At 43.2% G+C, this 17,928-nt stretch overlaps 1 protein-coding gene across 1 annotated transcript in view; it reads right to left on the reverse strand.

Annotated features, from left to right (window-relative positions):
- Positions 1–17,928, reverse strand: part of SYNGR4 (synaptogyrin 4) — a 670,375-nt gene that overhangs the window by 326,328 nt on the left and 326,119 nt on the right. The window contains exon 3 of the mRNA XM_085616469.1: positions 5,532–5,769. Within this exon, the coding sequence (XP_085472595.1) occupies positions 5,532–5,769 (238 nt within the window). The remainder of the gene's footprint in view (positions 1–5,531; positions 5,770–17,928) is intronic.

A 17,928-nucleotide genomic window follows, 5' to 3' on the forward strand; every position in this document is an offset into this window, starting at 1 on the left:
GACTTCGACGGCGAATCTCCTGGAATTTTCTTCTTCCTGGGCTCAGGAGAGGTGGTATGTCGCCGTTTTCCGTGTGTTTTGGCTGAAGAGGGAGGTTTGAAGGGTCCATGGTCGCCCCCATGACGGCTTCTTTCCTTCTCCAGCTGGGCATGTAGCTTTATGTGCTCTCTATCGCGTAGAGTGCGCCTGGAAAATTTCTGGAAGTGGGGGCATTGGTCAGGATTGTGTGAAGATGGAAGACACACACACACACTGAGTGTGGATCTGCCAGTGAGATCTTTTTGCCACAGGAAGGGCATTTCCTGAATAAGGCAGGTATTCTGACTGGAAAAAATTATAATTAAATCAAAAAACCCGCAGAATAGGCCTTAAGGAGATAGAAAATGTCAAATATTCTGAGAAAATCTGAAGAAAAGTCACTTTCAGTCAAAAAACTGACGAGCTCAAGCTCCAGGATCCTCATAGAAGGAGTCGGAAAAAAGAACTAACCTAACTGTCACCTGTGGTGCATCATGGGAGCAGGGGATCTCCTACAGGTCTTAAAGGCACTGTCCCGCTACTCTAATGCCTTAAAGGCAAGGTGTCAGTTTTCTTTGTTTCTTGATACTCTGCTGCAGCCTACAGGCAAATGCCTGCAATTACAAGTTTGCTTTACGGAAATAAAGCATTGTTGTGAGACAATTGATTTAGTGCTTCCTTTTTTCCTTATGGGTTGGGGGTACTACAATGCAAACCTAGGTAATTTCAGCATTTTTGACATGTTTGAAACATTTTAGGCTGCATGTATATGTTTTCACATATGCATATATATATATATATATATGTATTTTCTATATGCTCCTGGATCTCGCACGTGGGCGGGGATTATTCATAGATTTATGACTATTGATGAGTATCCCTTGGATGAGAACTAATGCTTTCAGGTATTGTGGGGCCGTATCAGATTTGATCTTAAACATGTAACTCAGGGCTTTGAATTTAATCCAGTTCTCTATTTACGAATCTCTTTGTGATCTTCATTGGCTCAGGCCAATGAAGATCACGAAGAGATTCGTAAATAGAGGCCGCTCTGGGAACCTGGCAAAGCAACCTGGCAGCTGAATTCTGCACCACTTGTAGCTTACGGATCACATCCCTATTAGACCCCAGATAGATAATGTTACCGTAGTCCAGTCTAGAAGTAACAAGAGCCTGGACCACGGTTCTCTGGGTGGAACGGGGGAGCATCCAAATGATTTTCTTAAGCCATTTAAGGATGGTAAAACAGGTTGCGGCCACCTTCACGGCTTGTTGACGCCTAGATGATGAATCCTAAATTGCGGACTTGGAGCGCGGGTTGGGACAGGGCACCCATTTCCGCAGGCCAGTGATGAGGACCCCAGAGGTCTTTATTTTTCCCAAAGATCAGGACCTCAGTTTTGTCAGCATTGAGTTTAAGTAGGTTGGCTTGCATCCAAGATGCGATGTTCCTCAACCCGATCTGGAGGGCAGATCATTCAGACACCTTCCCGGCAGAGAGAGAGAAAATAATCTGGGTGTCGTCCGCGTAGGAGAACAAGGACAGCCCAGAATTCTCTGCAATCCCCGCCAGAGGTTTAACATAGATATTAAACAATAGGGGGCTATACCCCTGACGCACCCCATAAGGAGAAGAATGGATTTTGGAGGTGAACATAGAAGAGAAGACCTGGAACGTACGGTTGGTGAGGAAAGAAGTAAGCCAGTTTAATGCCAAACCAACAACGCCCATAGATTTTAGAGCTTGTAATAACACTGTGTGATATACTGTGTCAAAAGCAGCACTCAAGTCAAGTAGTATAAGGGCTACTGTATCCCCAATGTCCAAGCGGTGGCGCAACATTTCTGTAACTCCGAGAAGGGTGGTCTTGGTCGAGAAATTGAGAGGGGTGTAGGAAATGTAAGGTTTCAACAAAATGGGATAGCTGTAGGTACATGTGTTTTTCCATGATTTTAGAGAAAAACTGAAAGCAGTGAAATAGGCCAAAATTAGAGGCTTGGTCAGGATCAGCATTAGCCTTCTTTAAAAGTGGAACAACCATAGCGTGTTTCCACTCTGGCGGAACAATTGCCTCTTGAATGGAGGCATTCAGAAGCTCCATAATTATAGTGAGTGAAGGCAGCTCAAGCTGCTATAGCACCAAGATAGGGAGGAGGTCACACGGAGAACCTGATTTAATGCTCCCTAATAGCCGCTTAAAAGAGTTTATATCTAAGGGCGGCCAAGTTTCCAATTTGTTAGCAGGTTCTAAAGTTATACTGTCTCCATGACTGACAGTTCTAGCTGTCTGAATAGAGGTGGATAATTGCTGAGAGGCATTGACTGGCTGGTCATCATTCAGTGCAGAGTAGATTTTCTCCACTTTACTAAGAAAAAAGTTGCCAAGGTCCTCGCATTGTGATCCATTTAGGATAAGAGGGCTGGTCTGAGTATCTAATCCAGATAGTTCTTTGACCATCTTAAACAAGGTCGTTGAACAATTCTGCGCACTGGAGATAGTAGAGGAAACATAATCAGCACAAGCTGTCCTGCATAGGGAATGATAGTCTCTTAAGGCCCTTTTATATACAAGTTTGGTGTCGGCCGAGAAGTTCGTCTACCCGAGCAGACTTTCCAACGCTTTACATTTAGTTTTCTCAGTTTTTAATCTCTCGGTGAACCATGGTGTGGGGGGACGGTGGTTGTTAATCCTCTTAGTAGAGGGTGAAAGACAAGCATCACTGGCTTTAAGAATCCAATTATGGATCCCACCCAAGGAAGTGATAGACATTTGTTTAATGGTAGGAGCACTATTAGATAAGAACTTACTAAAAACTTCAATCTCCAATTTACCCCAGTTTCTAGTTTTTTCCTTGATGCCAGGTGTGGCTGTGGGAAGGTTCACAGAGGTTTTAAACCAAAAGCAGACTGCAAGGTGATCAGACCAGCACTAGGGGAGAGCTGGAGGGCATTGGATATTGGGTAGACTCGAGAAAATGGGGTCCAGTAAGTTGCCAGCAACATGAGTAGGGCCGGAATTGCAAAGCCTAATGTTCATCGCTGCCATGTCAGAAATAAAGGTAGTGCTATTTATACATGCTGGGTCATCAAAGTGGAGGATAAGATCACCCAAGATGGTAAAATTGGCTGCATTGAGAAGATGGGGAGTAACTAGGTCAGGAAAAGATGAAACCCATGGGCCAGATGGCCCAGGGGGGGCGATACACTAGTGTAGCCGAAAAGTTAAACTGGGTGGTCAAGGCAAGCTTAAAAGAGGCCGCCTCGCAGCCCAAAAAAGGCAAATCTTCAAATTTGCACGAATAGGATTTATTGTAAATTATGGCAATGCCACCGCCCATTTAAGAGCCCTATCCCTTCTAACTATAGCATAGTTAAATGGCAAAGCTGAAGCAACATCAGGGCCCGAGCTCGTATGAAGCCATGTTTCAGTAAGAAAAATAGCATCTGGGAGTTCATTGACAAGAAAATCTAAAATATCTGATACCACCAACTTCAGGGTGGAGTAAAGTACAATCAGAGAGCGCCATGGTCTGATACTCCAGCAGCTGCTTTGAGGAATAACATATTGGCTTCAATATTTTTTTACCAGAGTTCGTGGCTCCTGGCCTCGTTCGGGCACAGACGGGTTTGCCTTAGGCGCGCCCTTTGCGCGCCTCCGCTGCGCGTCTGTTCACTGCCCATTAAATAGTAAATGAGGCAGGACGGCGTGCAACCCCTAAAGCGCTAACTGAACAGAGCGCGAGGCATGAGAAAAATGGCCGCCCCGGAAGTCAAGCCCCAACCGAGTGCCGACTGCACTGAGTATAACACACTGAGATTAAAAGCAGTTTTAAAAATGAAAATACATGCGAGTAAAAACAGTTTACAATCAAGCAAGTCAGTGCAATGAGGTAGTGCAATGGTAGCAAACGAGTAAATGTGCAAGAAAGCAGGAGAAAAACCTGTTAGGCCGATATTGGCGAAATATATTCAGAATGTTGTGGCAACATCTGAAAACGTAACATTTTGTCAGTTTAAACATTTTAAACGTTTTGAATGCAACAGATTTAATATCTGTATGGTTGTTGGAATGCAACCCCTCAAATAATAATCCTTACTGATTTGTGAGTTATGGAGCCCATTCATAAAATGCATTTTGTAGTATGTGAAGTGTACTGCAAAATTCTATTCACAACCCTACGGGCAGAGACCTCTGCTTCTTCTATCTCTACTGGGTGGAAATTTCTGCCACGGTTGTGGAGATCTCTGCACACTTAGCTATACAAATTAGTGATGAATGTGGAAGAGAGTGAGACATGAGACAGGCGCTGGAAAAAGTGGAATATTTACTCCTAAACGTGGTGGGTTTATGGGGATTTTAGAAGGGGTTTAGGAAAACACATTTTTATACGAACACACTCCCAAAAGATCATTGCTATTCACAAGCTATACTTCTAAAGTTACTACAGCTGTAAAGGTGTTAAAACAGCTTTAAATGTACTATAGCCCAGTCTTGGAGTCTGTTAAGCACCACACATGACCATTCACAGGGACTGCAACAAACTACCACAGAAAACAATGGAGGCAGGGAAATAGAATACTGTCCCATAGGAACCAATGGTAAAATATTTAAATAATTTTGACATTTGATATATATTTATTATATTTGGTTTGAGGAAGGCGCTTTTGCACCAAAACGTGTCACCAATAGAAAAGCTCCATATTTTGAAACTTCCTCGTAATGTGGGCATGGTTCCTTGAACAAGGATTGCCATATATATTTTAATTATATATAATTATTCAATAACCTTTTCAGTATTTGAAAAGGTAGAAATAAACCTAATTTAAAAAATAAATTACAATTTTAATCTTCTATGAAAAAATAATTTAAATTATATAAACACAATTTTAACACAATTTTCAACATTAAAAATAAAAAATGTTAGTGAGGGTGAAATTTTGTATAGACTACAGTTTAAAAATAATTATTCATAAATGAAATTAATATATTTAAATTCATTATTTCATACCTAGTTAATTTGATGAGTTAATGTGCTGTAATATTTTCTTTCATTAGTTATAAGATAAAAATGCATATTTAAAATAATTTACATTTCATGTTATAAATTTCAATTTACGAATTTACATTAATATTTTACATAAACATTTTTAATTTTTTTTTTTTTAAGATTAGTAAACTTCAATAATTTTCCCTATACTTTCTCTCAAGGAGATCAACACCAATGTGTAAAAAGTTACTAGAAGAATATTTCACTTTCAAATACTGTTGCAGGTGACATATGGGAGTAAATCTACAGTCCGATATGGTGAACAGAAAAAATGTGTAGGGTTAAACCTAGGTCTAGTAGTAAATACACACAATAGGGATTTTTCAGAGCTTGTCCAAATTTCAGGAGAGCCGCGATTATGCAATGCAGACACATTAACACAAAGATATGCCAAAGTCTGCTTCTCTGATACTCAAACATGAATCTTGTAAATGAAAGGGTGCAAGTCAAACCATGTCACTTACTACATATGATTAGATCCGTAAGCATGATGCACTTCTGAATTCTGGGCTGAATAATGTAACCCTCAGAGGCGTCCAGTGCCAGGAAGAGACAGCACCACATGAATCCCAGGATACCCATTGCAATCCCAAAGGTGCATGCTCTAAAGTTGTCATTCAAGATGCAGTGCAATTTTGATGTATTTGGCATATTCTGGTACCCATTATTCACCAGGGAGCCAGCCACAATCAAAGACATAATCTGTGAACGAGAAAAAAGAAAGAGAATTCATACGGTTAAAAAACACCAGCATTCTCATTCCCCATGAATATCGTCTCTAACAATATTTATCATCAGCTTATGAATGTTAATCTTCTAGCACTCTACTTAGGTCTGATATTACGGTATATCACTTAACCAGGAATATATTCGCATGCTACTTATATTTGCAACTGGAAATCCAATATGAACCAGGAAAAAAGAGTACATACGTTTGCCTATATTCAGTGCATTGTAGATAACACAAACTACATTTAAACAGTTTTTCCCAGTACAGATCTAACAAAGGTGTTCAGCATACTTAGCCACTAAAAAAATCTCCCATTCAATCCTGCATTCCAAAGTTAGACAAATTCAATATTGGGAATATATAAGGAATATCAATGTACGTCATGGGTTTAAATACACAGTTTTTCTTACATTAGAGAGGATCTCCTCTGCATCCCCTAAATTCCACTGCTATGTTCTACATTACATTTATAAACCGCACAAAATGTCCATGCATCCCATAACAGTGGTTGGAAACGCTATTTAAGTACCAACAACATAATCTAAGCTAACCTCAAATAGAATAAACATAAGGTACGTCTTGCAAATCAGATAGTGGGGATAAATAAACATGTTTGGGGTGTATAATAGCACCCCTGTAGACATACTCCAGCTTGGTACAGAATGTTACACCACTAATCTACTTTTCATATAAGAGGTAGACTTTACCCCTGCATCGCATACAAAACTCTGATAAACTCTGGCAATCCCCTTCAATACAGCAAGTAGACTTGACACTCTATGTACCCCTAAATCGTCGCTTGCAAGCAACATCACTGATCTAGACACTTTGGCTTGGACTGGAGGTTCCACTAGGAAACATAGTAACACCTAACTGGTCCTAACTGGAACTGGAATAACCAAAATAATTTAGGCTCATTGCAATCTCCCCGCTTTATAAATATGAGTCATAAAGACACTCCTAACAAAGACGTCACCCCAGCATAGAAAATGATTTAGTAAATACTGACTCAGAAGTAGTACTACCCACAGAGGGACTGGAAACTGAGGGTGGTAAGGGTCGTCCCCAGTCTAATACTCAATTTCGAAAGTGCACTAACCGGGCTCCACGCAATATTTATGTCAGATCACTGACAGAATATCAATATCTAAAATATCATGTGGACAGAACATCGTGTCAAAAATATCGAGAGCCAAAATATCAAGAAGGTAAGTGCAAATAGGTAAGTATACGTTCACTATTCTTGACTCTGTACCTTGAAGATATATAGCATCGACGTACATATATGTGGAGTTATATATAGTAAAACTCTGCTTATACATAGAAACTTACCTTCTCGATATTTTTGTCCTCGATATTCTTGATATGATATTTTGTCCATGCAATATTTTACCCCAACATTTTGTCTAAACACTAAGCACAGTGAGTCTGTACCATCAGGTAAGTTTCAGAATCTGGCACCACAAGCTAACCACGTCACACGGCAATACAAGTACACACTTTCCAATCCCAGCCTTTTTGACCCCCAAACCAGCAAAATAAGAGCAAAGCAAAGATGCTTGTAATAGGACCAAATTGAACAAGTATCGAAGCATAGGGATAATAACCATCTTAATAAGAGAAATACTAGCCATCAGAGCTAATGGTAACGTAATCCAACACTAACATTGATTGCTTCAAATGTGGCCAAATTGTTCTGCTGCTTTAGAGATTCACTAGCAACCTTGATAATTAAATATTTAATCATGGTATGCAATTACTGAGAATTAATCATACCTTGGACTACTGAGTCCTAGGCGCTTGGACAAAACAAAAAAACATCATCAGCACACAAAGAAATAACAGTTTTTCTGTTGAAATGAGTAACCCTGGGTAAATGATTTCTCTTTTCAAAGTCGTAAGAAGTTTTGCAGAAAGCTTAAAATGTGGGGGAGATACATTGTAGACTTTTCGAAAGAATGAAAAAACCTGTAAGATTACTCCATCAGATGGTTTGCTAGCAACACAAGAGGGAGAAGCAGCTGCACCAGTGAGAGAAAATAGCTTTCTACACCTATCTTGTGCGCCACCCGCAACCACTCAACTGAGCCAAAACCTTTATGCACATTAAATTTGGCAAACGCATACAATAATTTGAGGGAGATATGACCCAGGATATCAAAGAGTCTACCTAAGTAAAATGTTACTCACATGCCTGGGCCAGTAACACCAGATGTTTCATAAACTGTAAGATCTGCTAGTTAAGATCTTAGGTACTGTCTAGATTAGTTTCATTACTCTGATTTCCCATTACTTGTCCCAGCAATGTCATGACTCATCAATGGTCAGGATGTAGCAGTGATTTGGGACCGAAAAGAGGGAGTTCTGAAGAGGGTATACAAAAGGTGTGGAAAGATCATCATTTTGTACAAGGTTACCATCCCTAATAGATTGAGTAGCAGCTTGGTCCACCTATCTAAGCCCAGCTGCACTGTTCAAGCTTGGGGCCCGAGGTTAAGCCTCCATGCTAATTATGGGTCCCAGGATATTTGAATCCCCAGGTACCAGAAGCTGAGGTGCCTTACGGGGAGGCCTGGATGCCATTTCTCATCTTCCCTGTTGCCCCGCAGAGGAATTAGTATTGATTTAGACCAGTTTACCTTCAACCCAAAAGCGGACCAAAAGGTGTCTAAATTAGAGAGGAGGAAGGTTCGGTCACCGCCGGACGGATCATAAACATGATGATGTCACCTGCATATAGCGCTAGACCTGGGCATCGTACAGTAGCCACGCTGCTACTGGTTCAGTTGCCAGGGCGAGATCAGTGGTGGCAGAGGACATCCCTGCCTTGTGCCTCTTCTAATAACAAACCTGGGGAACGCCACTCTGTTCACTCTCACCTGCACCTGCGGTTTGGCATACAAGGATGTAGGATTGGAATACGTTGCCAGGACTTCATGCAGGAAAGTCCAGTCTAGTGAGTCAAGGCTTTCTGGAAGACAAGAAGCGGTAGGGCAGTGGAGCAGCCCAACAACCAGAAGAGGGCCAGGGCGGGATGAACCTTTCTGATGCAGTGCCTTGTGCCCTGTGGGGGTGGGGGGCAGCGAGGGGGGAAGCTGCATTGGTTTGGGTGGACTACCTTGGTCAAGACGTCGCTGAGCTTGCATACCAGCACTTTGGCAAATAGTTTAACCTCTGTGTTAATGAAGGAGACGGGCCAGTAGGAGTCACATCGATCTGGCAGCTTGCCAGGTTTCAATAAAAGCACAATGGTGGCTAGATTTATCTCCACAAGAAAATGTCCCTGGTCGATTGCTTCAAGAGTCATGGCTAAGATAGGAGGTGTAATGACAGGATGCATTTTATGGTAGTATTCCACCAGGAACCGATTAAGGCCCAGGGTCTTACCAGCATTAAGTTCAGTGAGATCCTTGATGACCTCCTCGATGGGCAAGGGCTGGTCCAGAGAGTCTTGTTCTGGGGTGGGGAGTGGAATGTCAGCAATGATCAGGGTGGACGTCTCCTGCATTAGGAGAGTGTTCTCGGCATAGAGAAGGGCGTAATATTTTGCAAATGAGGAGGCTCTGTTAGAGCTCATCACAGCTCGAGTACTGTCCTCCGTCACCACACTGTGCACCACCCTAGATTCTAATTATTTAGTCGATTGCCAGTGGAGGAGTGTGCCCGATTTCTCCCACCCACACTTAGACACGTCTGGTCGATGTCGCCTAATGTGGTCGGGCCTCCTTCTATAAGCACAGTTGGCACCTAGCCCCGATTCGCTTTCTTTAAGGTTAGAATGAACTTGCGTCATTCGATCTTAAACATCGCAGGTGCAGCCCCCAACATATGATTGTACATTACCATGCATGGGGGCCTTACACGCTCCCCATACTGTCCCCGGTGAGTTCACCGTTCCCTGATTCACTTTCAGGAATTTCTTTAGTTGGGCCCACGAAGACTGGATGAAAGTCTGATATTGCAGAAACCAGGCATTAAGGCACCACACCTAACGCCCCCCTTCCCGCAAGTGGTCTGCAAGCTGAAGCAGCACACATCTGAAAGGCCTCCGGTCAGAATGTGGGATCCCTTTGTATGCAGGAGGTCCAACGCCGGCAGCAGAAAGAAATCAATGCGAGATAGGGAACCGTGCGCTGCCGATGTGTGGGTGTATTTCCTGGTATTGAGATTCAATACCCTCCAGGCATTGCATACACCAAGGCCCAATGGCCAATGGCGCAGCCCGTTTTCCTCTCTAGGGAGAGCCTAGGGCATGCACAGAATCCAGGGAACCTCGTATGTCATTAAATTCACCCCCTATGATCGTCCTGCCTGGGGGGAGGTTTAACAGAAAGTCCCTGAGCATCTTCAGTGTAGGGGCGGCCAATAGTGGGGGTAAACAGACACTTAACAAATTGTAGAGGGTACCATCTATGGAACCCATTAACAGCACATATCTCCCAAGAGCATCCTGGGTCCTCCAGGAGACTACCAGCAGAATGGACTTATAAATCATGATGGTCACTCCCTTGGACCCTCGAGTAAACCCACGTGGTACACCTTATTATAGTAGTATCTTGCTAGGAAAGAGCACTGTGACTCCTAAAAGTGAGTTTCTTCCTCTTTTAGCACTTCCGGTTTCTGTCTTCTTCCTCCGAGCATGCGCCGGGACACTCTTGAGTATCCGCGCGCGGTATAAATTTATTTAGCATAACATAACAAAACAAAACAAGTTAGAGCCAATGATGGTGAAGGAAGTGCATGACGGCTCCCCTCTTAATACCGTTGAGGAGCACATTGATGTTCCATGTCAGGACTGTAAAATTAGTCTTGTTGGCTTAAACAGCGGATGTAGGAGGCTGGCTTAGGATATGGTGCACACGTATTTAAGTAAAGCACCTTGCACTAATCCAGACAACCTTTATTGTGGTTTTAGTGGTCATAGACAACCTTAGAAAACTCCCTAAGAGGTAGCTGTGGGGAGAAGCCTTCAGGCTTAATCCAGAAGGAGTGTTGAGCAGCTTGTTTTACCTTGTTTAATCATGTGGTGTAGGTTGAATGAAAAAGAACCACATAGTGTATATATAAAAATATGTCTATTTATTACACAAAATTCACTAACCGTTGTATGACAGCACAACGATTTCCATCAAACGTTCCCCTCTCGAACAAAACGGAGCACTCTGCGAGTTCAGTGTATCTCAATGATTTATTTAGGCATACGCGTTTCAGCTACAAGCCTTTTTCAATGCCGGCAGGTTTGGCAATCACTCTCAGGCTACGGCGGTTCAGGTAGTTTCAATCAAGACTGGCTATTTCAAGTATGAGACATCATTAACATGGCAATAATCGGCAGGATGCTGCGCAGAGATAAAGATTTTAACGCAGTGATTTCACGCAAAGTGGGTTTGAATTGATGGTGAAACTAGAAGCGCCGATAACGTGCATTTGAAGTCAGCATCAAATGTGAAATACTTACTGTAAGAAAATGGTTACTAAACCGGATTATCACATCTTTGGAATTATGCACGTTGAAAGGGCAGCTTAAGTAAACCAGGAAATCAAGGGGAAAGTATAGTCCTCTTTCACTAACCACGACCCACTCGCCAATGAAAAAGGACAACCTATTTAAAAATGCATGAATTTGAACATCCTTCGTATGACTGGCATTGAAAAAGGCTTGTAGCTGAAAGGCGTCTGCCTAAATAAATCATTGAGATACACTGAACTCGCCGAGTGCTCCGTTTTGTTCCAGAGGGGAACGTTTGATGGAAATATTTACACGTGCTGCCTATTGCACGAAGGAGGCACCCGTCCGATAAGAGTTTGGTAGTTTATAGTGGCAATTGTTTGGACCATATATATATATATATATATATATATATATATATATATATATATATATATATATATATATATATATATATTCACTTGAAAAACCATAGGTTTCACACATGTTATAGTTAGCTGGGCATTTCACTCGTGAAAAACCAATGAAATTCCCCCGTTATAGTTAGTGCAGGCAACTATAACTCACGCGACCGCAATCCTCGGCTGATGACGTCAGATATTACATCACTGTATTTAGACACTTATTTACCCAGGTCTTCTTCCATTAATTTTTAGCTATACATATATTACAAATATTTTTTTTTCAGAAAAACACATATGTCATCAGTGATGTAATATCTGACGTCATCAGCAGAGGATTGCGGTCGCGTGAGTTATAGTTGCCTGCACTAACTATAACGGGGGAATTTCATTGGTTTTTCACGAGTGAAATGCCCAGCTAACTATAACATGTGTGAAACCTATGGTTTTTTAAGTGAATTTGCAAGGTTTTTTAAATGCTAATTCCTAACTATAACGTGTGTGAAACCTATGTTTTTTTCAGTGAATTTGTACGGTTTTTTAAATGCTAAGTTATGTATTTATTTATTTATTTTAAGGTTTTTCACCGTGCGCGTACCGTGCGCGCGCTGTGGGCGCACGGTGCGCTTCACGCACCGAGCACCCACGTTACATACTTCGCGGAATTTTTCCGTTTCTACCGTGCGCGTACGCTACGCGCACTCCGCGATTTTTCATAACAAATTTAAAATACATTTTTGCCCTTGGGGGTCCTTCTGGGATCCCCTGACCAAGGCTAGGGGGTCAGGAACTGTCCAGCCTGCCCCCTTTACACGTTATCCACCTTTGTTTTTCACCCCCTCAGACTGCGAGAGACAAAATGGCGGCCGACACTTCCTGGTTTCGACCGATTCGAATGTTTACTAAGATCTAACAACCAATCAGAATCGCGCTCGCGCACGGCGGCGTGCGCGTACGGTAAGCTTACGGTACGCGCTCGGAGCGCGCCTATAGATATATATATTGATTTAAATGCTATTTTCTCAGGAAATACTGAACAGATTTACACATCCTGACCTGACGGCTACCTCTCTGCCAAATTTCAAGTAATTCTGTTCAGCCGTTCGGGCTGTAGCTCGGACTAAAGGTCCTATGGAAAAATGCATGGGGAAAACGCGTTTTGGGACCCCCCCTTTTTCTCAGCCCCCGCTTGACGAATCCCCCCGAGACTTTCAGGGAAGGAGCGGAGCGGAGCGCCCCACCTATTTTGAGAATTTCGCGAGGATTCATCAATCGGCGCCAAAGTTATTCAAAATAGAATGTTGCGGATTTCCTATGGAAACACGGTCCTAACCAGTAGATAATATATATATATATATCTATATATATATATCTATATATATATAGATATATATATATATATATATCTGGCTGGAGGCGGACAAACGGCACACCCTCTCGATCAGGAGCGCCCAGGAGAAACCAGCCTTTTGGTATTTTTTGTTTTTCGGCAAAACAAGGCGCCCCCCCTAAAAGGTGTATCGTCATTTGGCAGTATCAGCTGGAATGGGGAGAGAGGAGGCATTATGGTGTGCCTGATGGAGAAACTAGTGAGGTCCTTGACTTTACACCCCCGCGGGCACTCGAGCTGGCTTGAGGCCCGTGCTCACTGACCTGGGAGCATCACTTGATGATTTGGAGCGCTTCAGAAATTTTTCAGGCGCCCACTCGGACTCCAAGTCCCAGCATCCCTTGGCCTGTGGGAGTGTCATCGCGCTGCAACAAGCACATGATGTAGAGGAGGGGCATGTGTTAATTTTTAACAGGAACAGAAGCAACAGCGGCTGAACTGTGTGCTGGCGACTCTGTGAAACCGGCACTGACGAAGGCGATTTATCGCTGAAACGCGTATGCCAACGCTTCATGAACTGCCAGTACTTTGATGTGCCTGATTCTCATGGACTGCATGCTGTGCGAATTTCGATCCAATTAAAGCCCTCGCAAGACTCCAAGTGTGCCGTGCTTTTTCTTATTCAGAACAAGCGTTGGTCTTTATATATATATATATATATATATATATATATATATATATATATATATATATATATATATATATATATATATATATATATATATAAGCGCTGTGCAGAAACTTATCAAGTTTCAAAGGACCGCACTACAAGTTTCAATGTAAACGAGCGGCTGATTGGATACTTTGTTTCTCCAGCATACTTGTCCGTAGTTCCACACATGCATGAATAGGAGAAGTTCTCCGTCTGCAACATCAGTTTGAAACGTGCATACAAACAGATCGGCACGTTTCTTTAAACGGAATATATTTAGCCCTGCAACACAGAAGTTCCTTTTTTCATTGGCTGGGGCACTCCTAGAACCATGGAAAAATGGGAAGCCAAAAGAAATGAATTTATGAATACGATGTTTGAAACAGACACTGAACCAATGCCTGAAACCCAAATAAAATCAACGGGTAAAACGGATACTAAAAGCAAATTACGAATGTGGGAAAAGATAAGCAGGAAGGAAATAAACAAATCTTGGGAACTAATTTCATTAAGGAAATACATGGAGGTGCGGCGGGTGCCGCGTGGCTTGAGAATCTTACTAATGCCAAGTAATCAGGATGCAACAAATGAATTGCTACATGAATGGGGCGAATTCATTCTGGATTCATCATTGGGCTTAATGAAGATTTTAATAAAACACCTAGAAATCAGTCTAACGAAAATTAAGGATGAATTACATGACTTGGAAAGAGAAATACAGACACTGAAGCTTACGCCCGACATGATGCAATTCAAGGAGGAACTGGAGAGTCAAATTGAGAAACATGAAGAAACTATCAGAAAAAGGAAACAAACTAAATTCATTAGGGATAAAAACGACTATACAGATGGACATATCTTCACATTTGCCCGAAAATATGATTTTTTCAAACAACAAAAATATTTCTCAGATACAACGGGGGCAACAAGCAGTTTATCTTCGCTCACATCAACAGAGGCAAGTGATGGAGAATCGTTGGAAACAACAGATCCCTCTACATTGTCTTTTTTAGGGGACATGCGCCTCGTCCTCCAACAGAGGCAATGGGAGCAAAACCGGACAAGCCAGCAAAGTTACAGGGGAAGGGGCAGAGGACGCTTCTGGAAGCCCAGAAATCAAAGAGAAGAACCAAGAGAAGCAAGCGAAATTCCGGAAAAAACAGGAGCTCAGACGAAAAGCATGCGACAGAGGAAGAACTTTTAAATTTAGCAATCCCTAATGATGAACTACAAATTGTTAACCTATCACAAAGACATATGAGTGATGCAGAGTTGTCTTTACTTAAACGAGGTATACATTTTTGCCCTATCCAACCAACGGACATTGCGCAATTGAGAATTGATTTTTATAAGTATGTTAGAAAAATTAAACTGGCAAAAATCTACCATGAGAATCAGCATACATGGAACAAAAAGCAACAAAATGTGGCCGTGACAGTTTCTGACTTATTGGCAAAAGATTCGGAAAGTTATGTGACCCTGCTAAACCTGGATGTGGTAAATGAAGATGAGAACATCACATTACAAGCGGCTTGCACCCAGATGGGAGCCGGTTTGAGCACGAAAAAACCTAAATCCAAATACTATCCTCAACTAACACCGGGAAATAAAGTGGATTTATTCCAGGAAGCAGTTGTGCAGGATATTCACAAAATGAAACTCTCCAAATACAAGGATAATTTATCCAACTCTGAAAGAAAAGCGCTTTCTGGTTTAGCAGAGGATAATCAAATCGAAATAAAAATTGCGGACAAAGGTGGCAATATTGTCATTTGGGATCGCAGCGCCTATGCCACAGAAGCGCACCGGCAGTTGAGGAATGAATAGTATTACGAAAAATTGAAATCAAATCCAACAGCTGAAATAAAAAGAGATTTAGATCATAAATTATCAATCTGGGCTCAGAAAAAGTTGTTGGATGAGGATGAGGTTAAATATTTGACGGTTCAATTTCCTGTAACTGCAACTATTTATTTCCTTCCAAAACTTCATAAGGATTCGAAGAGGCCACCAGGGAGACCTATCTTATCCACTAAAGGAACTCTTTTGGAACCAATATTTTATTTATTTATTTATTTAACGATTTGTAAAGCGCCTGGTGACCCGGAGGCATCCCCGCGCTGTAAGACAAACTTGAAAAGGCCGAGGAAGAAGGGGGGGGGGAGAACTTATTTGGGAAACAGCAACGTTTTAAGCTGTTTGCGGAAGCGTAGGTAGACAGGTTCTAACCGCAGACAGCGGGGGAGCGAATTCCAGCGTGTGGATGCTTTTACTGAAAAGCGACGGCCACCAGTGCGAGCTCTCCTGAACTTAGGGACATTGGCTAGTCGCTCATTGTCCGAACGCAGGGATCTCGAGGCTTTGTATGGAGTCACCATATCTCCCAAAATGGAAGGGCCTTGTCCATTGAGGAGTTTGTGAGCGATGCACATTGCCTTAAACTCGATCCTCTCTCGCACTGGTAACCAGTGGAGAGCCTTAAGCGCTGGTCTGGCAGAAACTCTGGAGGGAAGATTCATAAGCATCCGGGCAGCTGCATTTTGGGCTCGTTGTAGCTTGCCCAGGGTAGTTTCGGGGACTCCCAAGTAAACAGCATTGCTGTAGTCCAATCGCGTAAGGATCAGTCCTTGAACCAGGAGTTTACTTGATTGGGGAGGGAGCAGTGGAAGGATCTTGCGGACTGAGCGCATAAGTCCGAAGCAAGTTCCCGCTGTTTTAGTTGCCTGGGTTTTCATGGACAAGTCTGGTTCGAGCCAGACCCCCAGGCTCTTAATTTCCCTCTTAGGGGCGGGCACCTCACCCATAACATCGGGCCAAACTGAGGAAGGAATTGCTGACCATTTCTTGCCCATCAGCATAACTTCAGTTTTGGACCCGTTAAGCTTGAGTGAGGACTCGCACATCCAGAGGTGGATTTCCTGGAGGCAGTGCCGGAGGTTGTCTGGGCATTGGTCAAGATGTGAGAGCGAGACGACTAATTGCGTGTCGTCCGCGTAACTCACAATTTTGATGCCAAAGGGGGCAACTACGTCCTCTAGAGGAGCCATATAGGCGTTAAAAAAAGTGGGACTAAGTGAGGAGCCCTGTGGCACCCCACTAGTCAAAGGCAGTGAATCAGAACGGGAATTGCCATCCCAGACCTGGAACGAACGGCCCGACAGAAATGACTCAATCCAGGCCAGCGCTGTGCCCCCAAGTCCCGCCCTGGCCAGCCGGCGGAGCAAGACACGGTGATTCACCGTGTCAAAAGCAGCACTAAGGTCCAGGAGGATCACTGCCACTGACCCCCCTGAATCTAAAATGCGCCTTGCTTCCTCGATGACAGCGAGGAGGGCAGTGTCCGTGCCTTGGCCAGGACGAAACCCAGTTTGGGACCGGCGCAGCAGGTTATTAGATTCCAGGAACTGGGACAGCTGGACGTTAACCAGTTTCTCGGCAATTTTGCTGATGCCCGGGAGAAGCAAGATCAGTCTGTAGTTGGCCAAATCAGTGGGGTCCAGATGGGGTTTTTTGAGAAGGGCTTTAACTACCGCCCCCTTCCAACTAGGGGGGACGGAGCCTTGGGACAGCGAGGCATTGATCAACTCCAGAATTGTGGGCACAATCGCAGGGGCGACAGCTTTCAGGAACCTCATGGGAACAGGGTCACAGGGAGAGCCGCTTTTCATCTTGGCCAAAGTCTTTCCGACCTCGTCCATTGAGACCGCCCTAAAGGTGGTCAGCAGTGGGCGAGGGGCACCTCCAGTGCAAGTGTCAGGCGAAACGCTATCCCAGTAAGGTACCTGGCTAGGCTGCGGAAGTGAGGCTAGGATGTGGGAGACTTTAGACTCGAAGTACTTAGCAAGTTCATTGCTCCTGTCCGGTAAGGTCCCGGTAGGTGAAGGGGGTTGTGGTATTTTCATGAGTTCTTTAGCGATGAGATAGGATTCTCTTGCAGAGTTAGTAGCATTTTTTATCCTATCATCATAATAGGAGGCTTTAGTAATTTTCAGAGCAGATTTATATGCTCTCACCGTCCTCCGGTAGGAATCCTTACTAGAGTGGAGCCAGTCCTTCCTCCACAGTCGCTCCGCTTTTTTACATTCCTTGCGGAGGGTTCTGAGTTCCCGGCTAAACCATGGGGCTGAGCCTATCTTTCCGCTTTTATCTTCGCGGGTTTTTATTGGAAGGATCAAGTCGAGTGAATTAGAGATCCACTTCCTAAGATTGCTATCCGCTACGACGGGATCCTCCGAGGGA

The sequence above is a fragment of the Triturus cristatus genome, chromosome 7 (genome assembly GCF_964204655.1).
Source record: "Triturus cristatus chromosome 7, aTriCri1.1, whole genome shotgun sequence".
NCBI classification, from domain to species: domain Eukaryota; kingdom Metazoa; phylum Chordata; class Amphibia; order Caudata; family Salamandridae; genus Triturus; species Triturus cristatus.